Source organism: Littorina saxatilis, linkage group LG9 (genome assembly GCF_037325665.1).
Source record: "Littorina saxatilis isolate snail1 linkage group LG9, US_GU_Lsax_2.0, whole genome shotgun sequence".
NCBI lineage: Eukaryota > Metazoa > Mollusca > Gastropoda > Littorinimorpha > Littorinidae > Littorina > Littorina saxatilis.
In genome coordinates, this window is record NC_090253.1 from 6,396,463 (window position 1) to 6,412,682 (window position 16,220).

The 16,220-nt window shown below is 43.2% G+C and overlaps 2 protein-coding genes across 2 annotated transcripts in view; one reads left to right on the forward strand and one right to left on the reverse strand.

Moving 5' to 3' along the window:
- The window catches only part of LOC138975149 (uncharacterized), a gene marked incomplete at its 5' end in the record, with an annotated part of 31,715 nt that extends 22,064 nt beyond the window's left edge, over nucleotides 1–9,651 (forward strand). The window contains 4 exon segments of the mRNA XM_070347810.1: nucleotides 2,735–2,932; nucleotides 4,957–5,100; nucleotides 5,671–5,868; nucleotides 6,713–9,651. Of these exon segments, the coding sequence (XP_070203911.1) occupies nucleotides 2,735–2,932; nucleotides 4,957–5,100; nucleotides 5,671–5,868; nucleotides 6,713–6,889 (717 nt within the window). The 3' untranslated portion in view covers nucleotides 6,890–9,651.
- On the reverse strand, nucleotides 916–2,347 carry LOC138976694 (uncharacterized). Its single transcript, XM_070349567.1, is given in 2 exon segments — nucleotides 916–1,490; nucleotides 2,326–2,347. Coding segments are annotated over 2 exon segments (597 nt in total).
- Nucleotides 9,652–16,220: the final 6,569 nt, after the last annotated feature.

Genomic DNA, 16,220 nt, shown 5'->3' on the forward strand with positions numbered 1-16,220 from the left:
TATGAAAATAGTCCGTATACTATACCGAGAGGCATAAATTCCGCAAACTGAACTTTAAAAAATCACAAAAAATCAACTCAGTGGTGAATGTTTTCAATGTTTGAATATTTTCTTTATTGGCCATTTTAGTGTTTATAAACCTTCGCTTTATTGATTTTGAATAGAACATCATGAAATGACAATTTTTCAAAAAAAGTGACCGAGTCCAAGCGCAATGATTTCGGAAAACGTTCAGTGTTCATCACGTTCAATGCTTTGGCCAGCTCTAAGCATCCCAATCGCTTGCTGTCTCTCTCCTTCATCAAGTCGTGGCATGATTGCGATATCTGATACAGCCAAACAGCCAGTTGCATTTTATAGGGCCACACACTATCTTTTTTACGTTATTGTCTCCCGTTCAGCCCATTGTCTTTATTAGCACAGTGAGCTGTGGCTGGATCAGCAATACTGCAAAGCGCACGCTGACAGCGTGAAACATTTTCTCCGACACTTAAGATGTCAACTACAAATTACAGGTTCAATCTGATTTTCATTTGAGAGCAAAATCGTTCAATGCACTATTTGCAGAATTTATGCCTTTCAGTATATATATTTCATTGACTGGAGGGCAGACGGACGAATGGACAGACGCCGATCGTCCTCAGAATAATAGTGTGTGTCAGTTGCTGCGATCACAGCTGAGCAGACGATTATCGGAAATAACTCGGTCGGGTTTTCATAGGTTGTGAAAGAGTTAATTAATACTCTTGCTTTCATGGAGGCTATCTTTACCACGTGACATTATAGGCCAGTCCCTAGCAAGGGGGCTATCTTTACTACGTGACATTATAGGCCAGTCCCCAGCAAGGGGGCTATCTTTACCACGTGACATTATAGGCCAGTCCCCAGCAAGGGGGCTATCTTTACCACGTGACATTATAGGCCAGTCCCCAGCAAGGGGGCTATCTTTACCACGTGACATTATAGGCCAGTCCCCAGCAAGGGGGCTATCTTTACTACGTGACATTATAGGCCAGTCCCCAGCAAGGGGGCTATCTTTACTACGTGACATTATAGGCCAGTCCCCAGCAAGGGGGCTATCTTTACTACGTGACATTATAGGCCAGTCCCCAGCAAGGGGGGTATATTTACTACGTGACATTATAGGCCAGTCCCCAGCAAGGGGGCTATCTTTACTACGTGACATTATAGGCCAGTCCCCAGCAAGGGGGCTATCTTTACTACGTGACATTATAGGCCAGTCCCCAGCAAGGGGGGTATATTTACTACGTGACATTATAGGCCAGTCCCCAGCAAGGGGGCTATCTTTACTACGTGACATTATAGGACAGTCCCCAGCAAGGGGGCTATCTTTACTACGTGACATTATAGGCCAGTCCCCAGCAAGGGGGGTATCTGAAACACGTGACATTATAGGCCAGTCCCCAGCAAGGGGGCTATCTTTACTACGTGACATTATAGGCCAGTCCCCAGCAAGGGGGCTATCTTTACTACGTGACATTATAGGCCAGTCCCCAGCAAGGGGGGTATCTTTACTACGTGACATTATAGGCCAGTCCCCAGCAAGGGGGCTATCTTTACTACGTGACATTATAGGCCAGTCCCCAGCAAGGGGGCTATCTTTACTACGTTACATTATAGGCCAGTCCCCAGCAAGGGGGCTATCTTTACTACGTGACATTATAGGCCAGTCCCCAGCAAGGGGGGTATCTGAAACACGTGAAAATGGAGCACGTTTTGGAAGTTTGCCTCAATAAACGCAAGAGTATTCATTCTTTCACAATCCAGAACACCAGCCAGAGTTGTTTGTGGTCTATTACCGTAAACGACCTTGTATACGCCCACCCCCCTATGCACCAATTTTGCCCAAAAGTTGGAGGTGGGCGTTTAATAGGTACTATACCCTTTGCTGGAGCGGTTCCTTTGCTAGAATAACGATATTTTGGCCATTTGGCATAGACGTGTTCAAAGGATGCGTTATTGCACTAAACTTTCCTCTCTCTCGTACACACACGCACACACAAACACACACACACACGCATACACATACACGCACACACACACACACACACACACACACACACCCACCACACACACACACAAACGCACACACACATACACACACACACTCACTCACACACACACACACACACACGCATACACACACACACACACACACACACACACACACAAGGAATTCTGCAAGAAAATCACGAAGATAATCTTGTTGCTTCAGTGTCTGTTAACAAGTTTATAGCTTCAAAAGATCTTTGTTTCTGGTGCCACGGCCCTCTACCCGTTCTTGGTCAAGAAATCTAAGAACACCTAAATCAATCTCTTCAGACATCACTTCCCGTTTTGCCGTTTTTTCTTTACCCTCCCAGTCCGATGCATCAAAAAGGTATCGTGATTCTCTAGCCACTCTAGAATCCTTCTGTCCACTCCGCGAAACATTTCCAAGGAAGGAAAACGATTGAAAAACAACAATAACAGTAGACTAAAAAAAAATTAAATCCCTTGTTTACTCCAATAATCGAAACGTGGGGGTGGGCGTTTACTAGGTACTGTACCCTGTGCGCAGAATTTGACCAAAAGTAGGGGGTGGGCGTTTACTCGATACTGGGCGTATACAAGGTAGTTTACGGTACCGATGGCAATACATCACATGACCTTTCCCCTTTTCAAACACTCACCAACCTTCGCTAAACACCTCTCCCACCTGAATCTCCCACAGGTGGAGTTCGAGAAGCGACTGCTGCAGCAGAAGGGGATCAAGTTCGTGGCAGGGAGGAACGCTTACGCCTCCGCCCTGCACTGCTTGCTGGAGACAGTAGAGACATACGCCACTTCGCTGTCCTCCAAGGCCCTCGCCGTGCGATTCGTTGAGGACTGTGCAGAGGTCCTCGTCAGTCACAAAGCCGACATCGCCAAGGTGGGTTTTTTTTTAATTTTAGGGGGGGGGGGGCTGAGGGGGGGGGAGGGGGATGGGGTGAGGGGTAGACTGTGGAAGTGTACACCACCACGCTGTCCTCCAAAGCTGCTAAGCACTAGCCGTGCGTTTCGTGGAGGTCTGTGCCGAGGTCCTGGTCAGTCATCATGCTGACATCGCCAAGGTGTTGGGTTTTTTTTGTTTTTTTTTAGGGGGGAGGGGGGGGGGCTTGGGGATCGGGGGTGGTAGCTTGGGAAGCGTATAGGCGGTCCTTAATTGAACGCGAAGTCTTTTTACCGAAAACTCAGTATTAAAGCTCCGTGCGGCCAGCTTCGCGAAGTCTTTTTACCACAAACTCAGTGTTAAAGCTCCATGCGGCCAGCTTCGCGAAGTCTTTTTACCACAAACTCAGTGTTAAAGCTCCGTGCGGCCAGCTTCGCGAAGTCTTTTTACCACAAACTCAGTGTTAAAGCTCCGTGCGGCCAGCTTTGCGAAGTCTTTTTACCACAAACTCAGTGTTAAAGCTCCGAGCGGCCAGCTTCGCGAAGTCTTTTTACTACAAACTCAGTGTTAAAGCTCCATGCGGCCAGCTTCGCGAAGTCTTTTTACCACAAACTCAGTACTAAAGCTCCGTGCGGCCAGCTTCGCGAAGTCTTTTTACCACAAACTCAGTGTTAAAGCTCCATGCGGCCAGCTTCGCGAAGTCTTTTTACCACAAACTCAGTGTTAAAGCTCCGTGCGGCCAGCTTCGCGAAGTAATTTTCGCGTATTCTGCTTGGCCAAATTAGGGTCAGGCTTACCCCACTCAGCTGTCCTCCAAAGTCCTTGCCGCGCAGTTTCTTTAGCCGGGACTGTGTCGTGGTCCTGGTCCGTCGCAACGCTGACTTCGCCAAGGTGGTGTTGAGGGGGGATATGGGGGTGGGGGAGGGGTGGACTGTGGAAGCCACACAGCTGTCCTCCAAGGCACTCGCCAAGGTGGTGTTGAGGGGGGATATGGGGGTGGGGGAGGGGTGGACTGTGGAAGCCACACAGCTGTCCTCCAAGGCACTCGCCAAGGTGGTGTTGAGGGGGGATATGGGGGTGGGGGAGGGGTGGACTGTGGAAGCCACACAGCTGTCCTCCAAGGCACTCGCCGTGCGTTTCGTGGAGGACTGTGCAGAGGTCTTCGTCAGTCACAACGCTGACGTCGGCAAGGCGGTTGGGGAGTTAGGGGGTTGGGGTGGAGGGGGGAGAGAGGAGGGACCTGGGAGGGAAAGCAATGGATGGATGGGTGATTGTATTGTATTAAAAAGTGGATTGATCATTACAATTTTCAGACACGACAGGCTTGCTAGTAAAGTCATCATATAAGGAGCAGACAATTTTAATCTACAAAAAGAAAAAAACAAATGCAGTTCTTTTAAGACACAAAAACCAAAAATAGAGAACTGCTGTCAAACAGAAAAAAAACATGAGCAAGCAAACAAGATTTGGGCGGGTTTAGACACCTACTGATATGCAGAGGAACACGCACGCACGCACGCGGGAGGGAAAGAGATAGAGAGAGAGGGGGAGACGGGATGGAGAGACGAAGGACTTACGGTCCTCAAACGCCCTGGCTATGTGAATCGTACAGGACTGTGGTGAGGCTCTGGTCAACCATAATACTTATATCGGCAAGGTAAGTAGAGACAGAGAGAGAGTGGGGGGGGGGGGGGTGTGGACGTACGGTCTTCCACAGCCGGCAAGCGCATGACGGGGCAAAGAGCAAAATCAAAAAACAAGAAAGGTATGTTATTATAACGTTTAATGAATGACAAAACAAAACGTTACGTGCACTGATCTTCGAACCAGCGGTTCAAACAGACAAACACTTATGATACAGAAAATAAACGTATCTGAAATATTGTCAAGAACGTCGATCGGAGCAAAGAGCGAACAATGAGACACTACCACATGTTAACAAAGTTAGCACCATATATCATCCCTTAATCCATACCAAGCAGCACAATCTTCATGACGTCGTATTGATCATGACGTCATTGCAGGTGGGGAGAATCGGTGACGCAAGGAGCGATCTCCAAGGTACCGTGTTACACCAGTACGCCAAGAGCAGCGTCACGCTGGGGGTCAACAAGTCCATCCTACAGTGCATCCTCCGCTTCGGCGCAGAGCCTGACGTCAAAGTAAACGTACGTAGGATGAGATGTGTGACGTTATGAGGGGTTTGGATGTTTTCGTTTATCTTTGGTTTGACAAAAATAATGTGCATGGGTTAAGTTCTGGTTGTGTTAGAATTTGCCCTCGTATTTCAAGGTAGCTAAATCTTGGGTTTGACGAAAATTATGTGCATGGGTTAAATTCTCGATGTAAAAGAATTTGCCCTCGTATCTCAAGTTAGGTGAAATACAACGCACAATTTAAAGCAGATCGGTTGATGAAAACGGAATTTGGCGACTACAGGGGTAGAAATGTAATTTGAATAATTATGTGTTTTGTCACCTTCGTTTGTCAGTCACTTAATCTGCTTTCCAGATTCCTTTGGATAAAGAATTGCTAGTTGCTGCTATAACGTAATAAAGCTTTTTTTCAGAACACAATTCCTTGTATTTTCTTTCAATTAAAGAGATTCTGTTATTTTGTTTTTGTAAGATTTTTATTTGTATTTGTATGTAACTGTCAAATCTCTGCAAAATATGTAACCTCAAATCAAAAGGAGCCGTATTCCGTGGGCAGAAGTATACAATAGTTTTCCTTTTCAGGGCAAGTACGCAATCAACGTGTACTTTGACAAGCTGTTCGAGAAGCTGGCTCTGTGCCAAGTGGTGGACACACGTCATCAGTACGAAGATGACGTCAACCTGATGACGGAGGTTCTCTGCCGCTTTATGTCGTCATCTCACATCAAGGAAGCCGTCCTCTTCTTCAAGAGAAGTCATGGCCGAGCTACGTCTGAACAGGTAAGGAACCGGCACGGTTGGCCTAGTGGTAAGGCGTCCGCCCTGTGATCGGGAGGTCGTGGGTTCGAACCCCGGCCGGGTCATACATAAGACTTTAAAATTGGCAATCTAGTGGCTGCTCCGCCTGGCGTCTGGCAATATGGGGTTAGTGCTTGGACTGGTTGGTCCGGTGTCAGAATAATGTGACTGGGTGAGACATGAAGCCTGTGCTGCGACTTCTGTCTTGTGTGTGGCGCACGTTATATGTCAAAGCAGCACCGTCCTGATATGGCCCTTCGTGGTCGGCTGGGCGTTAAGCAAACCAACAAACAAACAGGTAAGGAACACAAGTGGTAGGTCTTCTTTCCAGCTCTCACAAACGGAGTTTAATAAACGATATTCGAAAATAATTCTGTGAGGTTTGTACTGGTTGCGAAAAAGAGAATACTCTTGTTTTTATTGAGGCAAACTTGTGCATGTGGTATCGAGCGAGGGGTGTGTCTGAAACACGCGGACACGGAGCACGTGGGGAAAGTTTGCCTCAAAAATAAAGCAAGAGTATTCACTCTTCCACAACCTGTACAACCCCGACACAGTCATTTCTGGAGTGTCTGTATTCAAGGTCTTTACCGAGGTGAAATGTGTTGTGTCCGTTCTTATTTTTTCTGTGAGAGAGAAATACTGTAGAATAGACAGAAGAAATGTCAGGGATTGACGAAACTGTACTGTCTTGGTGGAAAAATACAGTGCGTTCAGTTTCATTCCGTGAGTTCGACGGCTTGACTAAATGTAGAATTTCGCCTTACGCGACTTGCTTTACATCGTATTCCCCTTGTCCTAAAACTACTCTGTGTTGTGTGTGCAGGTGAAGTACTACGTGCAGCGCGTGCAACGAGACTTGGAGGAGCGGTCACGTCAAGTGCGGTCACTGCAGAGTCAGGTTGCCCGGAGGATATGGAAACTGTGTGGCGAGCAGCCCGAGGTAGTCCGGGACTTGCCCGTCAAGGTGGAGCTCAAAACTCTCATACTGCCTTTCCTGTAGGACCTGTCAGTAACGATTGCACGCCCGTGATACGCGCTGTGCAGCTTGGGTAGGATTGGAACTCGTGGTCGTAGAATCAACGTCAGTGAGACACGTGACCGGTACGGGATTGGATGAAGGGTTTGTAAATCCTGATATGAATTAGGCCATAGACCATTTATCCTGGACCGCCAACTAGCTCTCTCTCCGCTCTTTCTCTCTATTACGAGGTAGCGGCCTCTCGCATTTAGGAACCTACGCTTACAAGCCTTTCAGAAATCAGGGGGACGTGATATCCGGTGTCGATTGTAAACATGGACGAAGTTGCTGAGGTAAGTTCTGAAAATGCTAAAATAAACTCAGCAAAAGTGCATATGGAACATGTTTTTCGATGAGTTTTGTTAAGTTTAGTTTGGAGTTTTGGAAAATCCAGTTCATTGTCACCTCCCCTTGTCACAAATAACTGGAGCGTGCTTTCTTTTCACTGTCTTCGAATCGCTGGCCTTTCAAACCGGACGCGACGCGCCCCTGAAAGTCGAGAGTCGTAACCTCGAAGGGTCACGTGACGAGTTGGCGGTCCAGGCTATTTGGTCTATGATCAGGCGAAGTCTACTTCACGAAGCCCGGTGAAGCTTTGGCACTGAATTTTTGTTAAAAAGACTTCGAGAGGTCAACTTGGGGCTGAGTTAAGGAAGGCCTTTTGTTTGACGCTGGATTTGTCCTTCGACGAGAAGCTCAAAGCTCTGATATTGCCCTTTCTGTTACACGCAACAAAACTCTACGCCCGTGTAACAGTTATTCACAAGGGATTGAATTAATCAAGGGTTTGTTATTTTGATACTGAACTTGTTCCCCGAAAGCGGCGTATGGCTGCCTGAATGGCGGGGTAAAAAAACGGTCATACACGTAAAAGCCCACTCATGCCAAAACATGGGTGAACTTGGGAGTTTCAGCCTATGAACGAAGAAGAAGAAGAGAAGAAGAACTTGTTCGGGAAACAACCTCGTGGAGCTCATACCTCAGTTTATGCTGCCCTTTCTATGGAACTTCTTGGGGACATGCCATGGCGGCGAGACGCACTGTTCGCATGTGATTGAACTGAGGGTTTGGGTATTTTGAAATGGAGCTCACATCTAGGCTGATACTATCCTTCGCTTCCTAAAGGTTACATCAGGAAGATCACACGCCATTGAAGAGCATAATGTGTGCGGACCTAGGATTCATGAGTTGCCATTTTCACACTGAAACGCGTTATGCTGTTTTCGCGGGAATCAGGATTTTGTCGATGACATTTTGGCGATTGTTGGTAACATAATAAGGGAGAGAACTTCAGTGGGGACTGTTGGAATGTTGTGAGTGACCCAAATTCCCAGAACAGCTATACCTGGGTTTAGTGTGTGAGCACAGACACGAACTGGTGCAAGAGATGGACGGTTTTAGTGTGCACTGGAAACCGGGAAACCCGTGGACACATTCATTCACTTTTAAGGCCCAAGAAATCTCGTTGTACCTCAGTCCATATATAAATCCCGAGACTGGGCGATATTCTGTTCAATGGCAAAATGTTTTGACTTGTTGGAACATACATGGTTAAAATCTACGAAATAGGAGCATATCTTGTGTTTACAAAATGCCTAAGGCTGTGTACCTGTTCTGATAAACCTGATATGAATGAAGTCTACTCCACGAAGATCGCCGCACGAAGCTTTGGCAATGCTGAAATTCCGGTAAAAAAAATATAGACCTTCACTCCGACTGTCGAATTCATCCCTACGTTAACCCACGAAAAAAAAACTCAGCCACAATGCAGTTATGTAATGAAAGTCGCTTTTAACTGCCACGGTGTTTTCAGCAGTGATATTGCAACAGAAGTGAGAGAGACCCCAAACTTGCGCAAAGATTAAAGACATGGGATTGGATCACCGGTCAATCTCACCAGGAAATGTCCAGTGTGCTTGGCTTAGATGGACAGAATGACGGGGATAATCCGGCAACCTGTTCCTGAAATTACTTGAAGTGTTTAGAACGTGTGTGTGTTTCTCAGAACGTAGATTCATCAACCCTTTCCAACAAGCGATACACGCGCTCTCCCAAAATGGAGACAACGGTTCGATTTCATGTTTTTTGTCGTGTCTTTTTCCAATCCACTTTGAATGAGACAAAACGCTTGAAATTAACACGAGTCTGATGGTTCATGCTCAGCTTATGGTCACTATATCGTAGAATCATCGTAAGTAGACCTTTCTGAGACAAATCGCAAACGAATCGCACTTCTTATCTCCATTTGGGTTTATGTTCAGTTGGACAGTAGGGTGCATTCTGATTCATCATCGCTCCACGCTATTGCTTTTAAGTCCCTCTGACCGGACGCTGCAGTCCTACGCGAATCTATCAAAAGAAGAATACAGAGTTATCTCCCATATGTTGTTCGCTAGCAGTGTTCGCGAGACGAAAATGATTGCAGATTGGCCGACTTCGACAGTTGTCTCCGTTCTGTTCTTCACAGTTTTGAAAAAGACATCGTTCTAAGGTCAAAACAAGTCGAAATGTTGGGACTACTGCCGGAAGGAGACCGTAATGTATGGTTGCATCACTGTCAAATAATCGTCTGCTCCAGCGACCGCCGAAACCAAACGGTGGATTATCACGTGACACTGTTGCCATATTTAGAGTTGTTTGCACAGTAAATACATCCGCGAAAAATAGCTCGCTTAACTTGAAACTGTCTAAAATAAAAATTCCTCTGTAATTCAAAAATTACAAAACACCATGAAAAATCATTATCGACGATCGCGAATCTGCTTATAATTTACTCCGTCCCGGCAAATATCATGAGTATTCCGTCCAGTTGTCAAGAATATTTCTTGAAAACCGCGGCCAGCAAAATGCCCACTGACAACCAAAATTGTTTGCGAAGAAAGGGAACCCATTTTTGACTCACATGCGAAGCAAAAGTGAGTCTATGTACTCACCCGAGTCGTCCGTCCGTCCGGACGTCCGGAAAACTTTAACGTTGGATATTTCTTGGACACTATTCAGTCTATCAGTACCAAATTTGACAAGATGGTGTATGATGACAAGGCCCCAAAAAACATACATAGCATCTTGACCTTGCTTCAAGGTCAAGGTCGCAGGGGCCATAAATGTTGCCTAAAAAACAGCTATTTTTCACATTTTTCCCATTTTCTCTGAAGTTTTTGAGATTCAATACCTCACCTATATATGATATATAGGGCAAAGTAAGCCCCATCTTTTGATACCAGTTTGGTTTACCTTGCTTCAAGGTCAAGGTCACAGGAGCTCTTCAAAGTTGGATTGTATACATATTTTGAAGTGACCTTGACCCTGAACTATGGAAGATAACTGTTTCAAACTTAAAAATTATGTGGGGCACATGTTATGCTTTCATCATGAGACACATTTGGTCACATATGATCAAGGTCAAGGTCACTTTGACCCTTATGAAATGTGACCAAAATAAGGTAGTGAACCACTAAAAGTGACCATATCTCAAGGTAGAAAGAGCCAATAAGCACCATTGTACTTCCTATGTCTTGAATTAACAGCTTTGTGTTGCATGACCTTGGATGACCTTGACCTTGGGTCAAGGTCACATGTATTTTGGTAGGTAAAATGTGTAAAGCATGTGAGTCGTATGGGCTTTGCCCTCCTTGTTACAATTTGTATCCGATGTGTACCTCGCTCAGAGAAACTAAAAGACTCCAGAAGTGGACACGCAACTATATATACACAAAGCATCTTTTCACGGCAATTAAGAATTTGCTGACATTGTGTGCGTGTAAGAAAGTTTGTGGGGCATGATGAAAACCAGATTGAAATGTCCTGCTTGGTCTAGTACAGGGTTTGGCGTCTGCAGTGAGGAATACGCCTGAACTCATTTCAAATTACCAAAAACATTTCCGCAGAGCTGTTGAACCTTAAACTGCGCATACGATTGGGACAAGGAGATACCAAGGACACCGAAAATGGTCTCCCTTTGTTTGGCTATTTCGGCAGACTCGGCGGGGAAATAAATACTATAGCATTTAATCTCTGACTTTGTCTTTATCTTGGGGCAGAATGAGTATTGTCAATATTATAATAAATGCTAGCAATGCTGACTGTTTGTCCTTATCTTGGGGCAGAATGAGTATTGTCAATGTCATAATAAATGCTAGCAATGTCTGACTTTGTCCTTATTTTTGGGCAGAATGAGTATTGTCAATGTCATAATAAATGCTAGCAATGTCTGACTTTGTCCTTATCTTGGGGCAGAATGAGTATTGTCAATGTCATAATAAATGCTAGCAATGTCTGACTTTGTCCTTATTTTTGGGCAGAATGAGTATTGTCAATGTCATAATAAATGCTAGCAATGCTGACTGTTTGTCCTTATCTTGGGGCAGAATGAGTATTGTCAATGTCATAATAAATGCTAGCAATGTCTGACTGTTTGTCCTTATCTTGGTGCAGAATGAGTATTGTCAATGTCATAATAAATGCTAGCAATGTCTGACTTTGTCCTTATCTTGGGGCAGAATGAGTATTGTCAATGTCATAATAAATGCTAGCAATGCTGACTGTTTGTCCTTATCTTGGGGCAGAATGAGTATTGTCAATGTCATAATAAATGCTAGCAATGTCTGACTTTGTCCTTATCTTGGGGCAGAATGAGTATTGTCAATGTCATGATAAATGCTAGCAATGTCTGACTGTTTGTCCTTATCTTGGTGCAGAATGAGTATTGTCAATGTCATAATAAATGCTAGCAATGCTGACTGGTTGTCCTTATCTTGGGGCAGAATGAGTATTGTCAATGTCATAATAAATGCTAGCAATGCTGACTGTTTGTCCTTATCTTGGGGCAGAATGAGTATTGTCAATGTCATAATAAATGCTGGCAATGTCTGACTTTGTCCTTTTTGGGGGGCACTATGAGTATTATCAATATTATCGCACAGCGGTGTAAATTATCCGTTTCAAGTGTAAACAATCAAACGGAATACCAGTCTGCATGAAATATTTACATTCTTTTTACATTTAGTCAAGTTTTGACTAAATGTTTTAACATAGAGGGGGAATCGAGACGAGGGTCGTGGTGTATGTGTGTGTGTGTGTCTGTCTGTCTGTGCGTGTGTGTGTAGAGCGATTCAGACCAAACTACTGGACCGATCTTTATGAAATTTGACATGAGAGTTCCTGGGAATGATATCCCCGGAATTTTTTTTATTTTTTTCGATAAATACTTTTGATGACGTCATATCCGGCTTTTTGTAAAAGTTGAGGCGGCACTGTCACACCCTCATTTTTTAATCAAATTGATTTAAATTTTGGCCAAGCAATCTTCGACGAAGGCCGGAATTCGGTATTGCATTTCAGCTTGGTGGCTTAAAAATTAATTAATGACTTTGGTCATTAAAAATCGGAAAATTGTCAAAAAATAATTTGTTTTTAAAACGATGCAAATTTACGTTCATCTTATTCTTCATTATTTTCTGATTCCAAAAACATATAAATATGTTATATTCGGATTAAAAACAAGCTCTGAAAATTAAAAATATAAAAGTTATTATTAAAATAAAATTTCCGAAATCGATTTAAAAACAATTTCATCTTATTCCTTGTGGGTTCCTGATTCCAAAAACATATAGATGTGATATGTTTGGATTAAAAACACGCTCAGAAAGTTAAAAAGAATAGAGATAAAGAAAAGCGTGCTATTCTTCTCAGCGCAACTACTACCCCGCTCTTCTTGTCAATTTCACTGCCTTTGCATCGAGCGGTGGACTGACGATGCTACGAGTATACGCTCTTGCTGTAAAAATGCAGTGAGTTCAGTTTCATTCTGTTAGTTCGACAGCTTGACTAAATGTTGTAATTTCGCCTTACGCGACTTGTTTGTTCTTCATCATACACTTCTTTTCTTTCATTCGTCCTTGTATTAGTTGTTTATTTGCTTTACTTTACAATGGACCCCTTTTCAATGTGCAAGCACTTAACCTGTGATACCGCTGTATGGAAACAAAATTGCTATGTTTTTGAGATTCTGCACTGAACTTTTCTGAGTGAATCATTGTCAATGTGCGTACGCAACTTTGAATCAATTATCAAGTATTAGTATGCTTGTAATATATATATTTCATGTGCTTATTTCCAAGAAAATGTGTGTGAATGTTTATAATTATATTGGTCAGTTTTTACATTTAGTCAAGTTTTGACTAAATGTTATTCTTCATCATTTTCTGATTCCAAAAACATATAAATATGTTATATTCGGATTAAAAACAAGCTCTGAAAATTAAAAATATAAAAATTATGATTAAAATTAAATTTCCGAAATCAGTTTGAAAGCAATTTTATCTCATGGCTTGTATTTAATGGTCCCTCAAATTAGACAGACAAATCACATAATTAGCCGCTTTCACCACATAAATAGATGCTTCCAGCAACAGAAATTGTAATTACCAACAGAAAAGCTGAATCTGCAACAATAAAAATAAACCAGCAACTGAATGGATGATTCACCAACAATTAATACACTTCAGCAACAAAAAATACGCTCAGCAGTTGATTAGCCACTTTGAGCAACAAATTAGACGTTTTCAACAACAAAATAGCTACAAAGAATGGATGAATGGTCAATGTTGATTTTCTTGAGTAGTTTTCACTAACTGCGTACAATGTATGGCCGTTCATCACACAATTGCACTGGGTGAGTTATGATCAATGTTGAGACTAGGTGAATTATGGTCAATGTTGACATATGCAAACGTGTCCTGATGATGATTCGTTCCTCCAAGCCGCAGCTCTGTTCCTTAGGAAGTGGAAGGCATCAGAGGAAGAAGGAGTGGCTTCCTTCATCGAATATTTTGAGAGCTCATGGCTCGATTAGAACATCACCTGGTACGAGGGATATGCCATTGATCACCCCTCAATCAACAATGCCCTGGAATCCACCAACATGCAAATCAAGAGGCAGAATACCATTCGTGAAAGATTGGAGTTGTCCAGATTCCTCGCTGTTGTTGAGCAAGACATTGTGAAGAACTGGTCTGCCGAGAGAGCCCCAGGTAGAGATGGAGATGAGCCCAAAATCCCTGTGCAGGATGTCCCCAAGCGTGATCTCAAATTGTGGAGGGAGGCTTATCAGTGGGCCTCATCGCCTAGGGAGTCGCTGAAGGCAGGCAACTTGATCTACGTCGCATCCTCAACCTTAGACAAGGAGTTAGCTACAGCCATTAGGGATGTTGAAGAAAAGAACCAATCTGCCTCATGGGCAGATTTCGATGACTTTGCTGCCTGTAGAATGCCATCTGGAAGGTCACAATTGACCCAGACTCTGACCAGTTTAGGTGCAACTGCCCAGGATTTCTCAAGGGCAACATTTGCAAGCTCTCTTTGGGATGTGAAATCAGACTCAAAGTATCTAAAGCTCTATCCCAAGCGAAGATGATACCCATCGGCCAAAAGCGGAAACGCGGGCGCCCAAAGTTGGCAAAAGCAGCGCTTGTCCGTCAGTGACTTTCCAGGTTTAATTTGATGAACTTTTAAACCTTTAATCTTAGTACTGTACATGCACTATGTGTGGCCTATGTGTGAGTGAACAAGAATATGTACAAGTTAAGCTATTTCGATTACATTTGTCACTATCAGAATGATCTTTCTAAAGCTCTGTGTACAATTTCTGTCTTTCTGTATCGTGTTATGTTCTAAAAATGACAAGGCTAATTCAACAGTAGATTATTTTTAGTTAATTTTGTAGGAAGTATCCGTTTCATTGCTAGTATCATCCGATTTGTTGGTGAGTAGTTTGTTGCTAGGTTCATCTCTTTACGTGCTTGAATCATCTTATCTGTGGCTGAAATCATCTTTTTTTGTGCTCAAAGAATCCTTTTTCGTGGTGGAAAATCTGTTGATGAGGTAAGCCTCTCTGTTGCCAGATTCATCTATTCTGTTGGTAAATTAATTTTAAGCGTTATCTCATTCCTTGTCCGTTCCTGATTCCAAAAACATATAGATATGATATGTTTGGATTAAAAACACGTTCAGAGAGTTGAAAAGAATAGAGATATAGAAAAGCGTACTATCCTCCTCAGCGCAACCGCTACCGCGCTTTTCTGGATTGTTAATTTCACTGCCTTTGCCACGAGCAGTGGACAGACGATGCTACGAGTGTACGGTCTTGCGGAAAAAAATGCAATGCGTTCAGTTTCATTCTGTGAGTTCGACTGAGCTTGAATAAATGTTGTATTTTCGTCTTACGCGACTTGTTATTTTAATTGAATTAATTTCTTTGTTCATGTGTAGCATTCCATATTTCAGATTCGACAGATTATCCAAATAAATTTATCGTCACGTCAAGTCTTGCAGATTCTTCTGTGCCAGTGTGTGTGTGTCTCTGTTTGTGTGCTGGTGTTTGTGTACGTGCTCGCGCGCGTGCGTGTGTGTGTGTGTGTTTGCTTATCCGTGTAGTGTACGTGTGCCCGGCCTTCTGTCTGTCTCTCCGTCTGTGTAGGTAGTCAAACAATAAAACATACCATCACTAATGTCCTAAACATGATGTTAGCTGTGCACAGTAAACCCGGCTCAACCATACCTGTCAAACAGATAAGGCCAAAAAAAATAGTCTGTTTACGGTAACCCGACCGACCCTATTTTTTTCGCGCGACCCTAGACTTTTTTTGGGCATTTGGGAAAAAAAAAAGAGCAAAATAACGTAAGAATATGGTTTTTTGGAAAGAAAAAAAAAATCCCGACCTACCGATCCTATTTTTTTGGCCTATGTTACCGTAAACAGACCTCTTTTTTTGTTGGCCTAAGCGATAAACGGAACTTATAAGGAAGCATATTTTGCAGATCAAAATAAGTGCTCATGATCTGAAAATTGAATTACGCCCATGAATAATAGATTAGGCCTATGTGAAATATGTTGGGAACTAGAGGATCTGTTCTTTGCCGAATATAATTGCACAGCCGAATCGATATAATCATCTCGACAGAAAATCATTAATCGCAAAGAAGTAAACATACGCACCCAGCCCAATTTTGCGCGAGTACAACCAACACAAAAATTAGAGAATATTGTGGGTTTTTTTTTTCTCAAAAAGAAACACTGATTTAGTGATTGTGTTATTTTCTTATTTCATTCCAAGTCAGTTTATAAACGTTTATGTTTCATGGATCTATATTCTATACTGTTCTATTCTATTCTATTCTATTCTATTCACACCAACACACAACCGCCACCCTTCCGTGTTGTGAGCTGGGTGGTTCGTATGTTTAGTCTACTGTTTCTTGTTTGCGAACAACTGTGTTCACGCTACCGCTGAGCTATCGTGCACACAACAAGTTT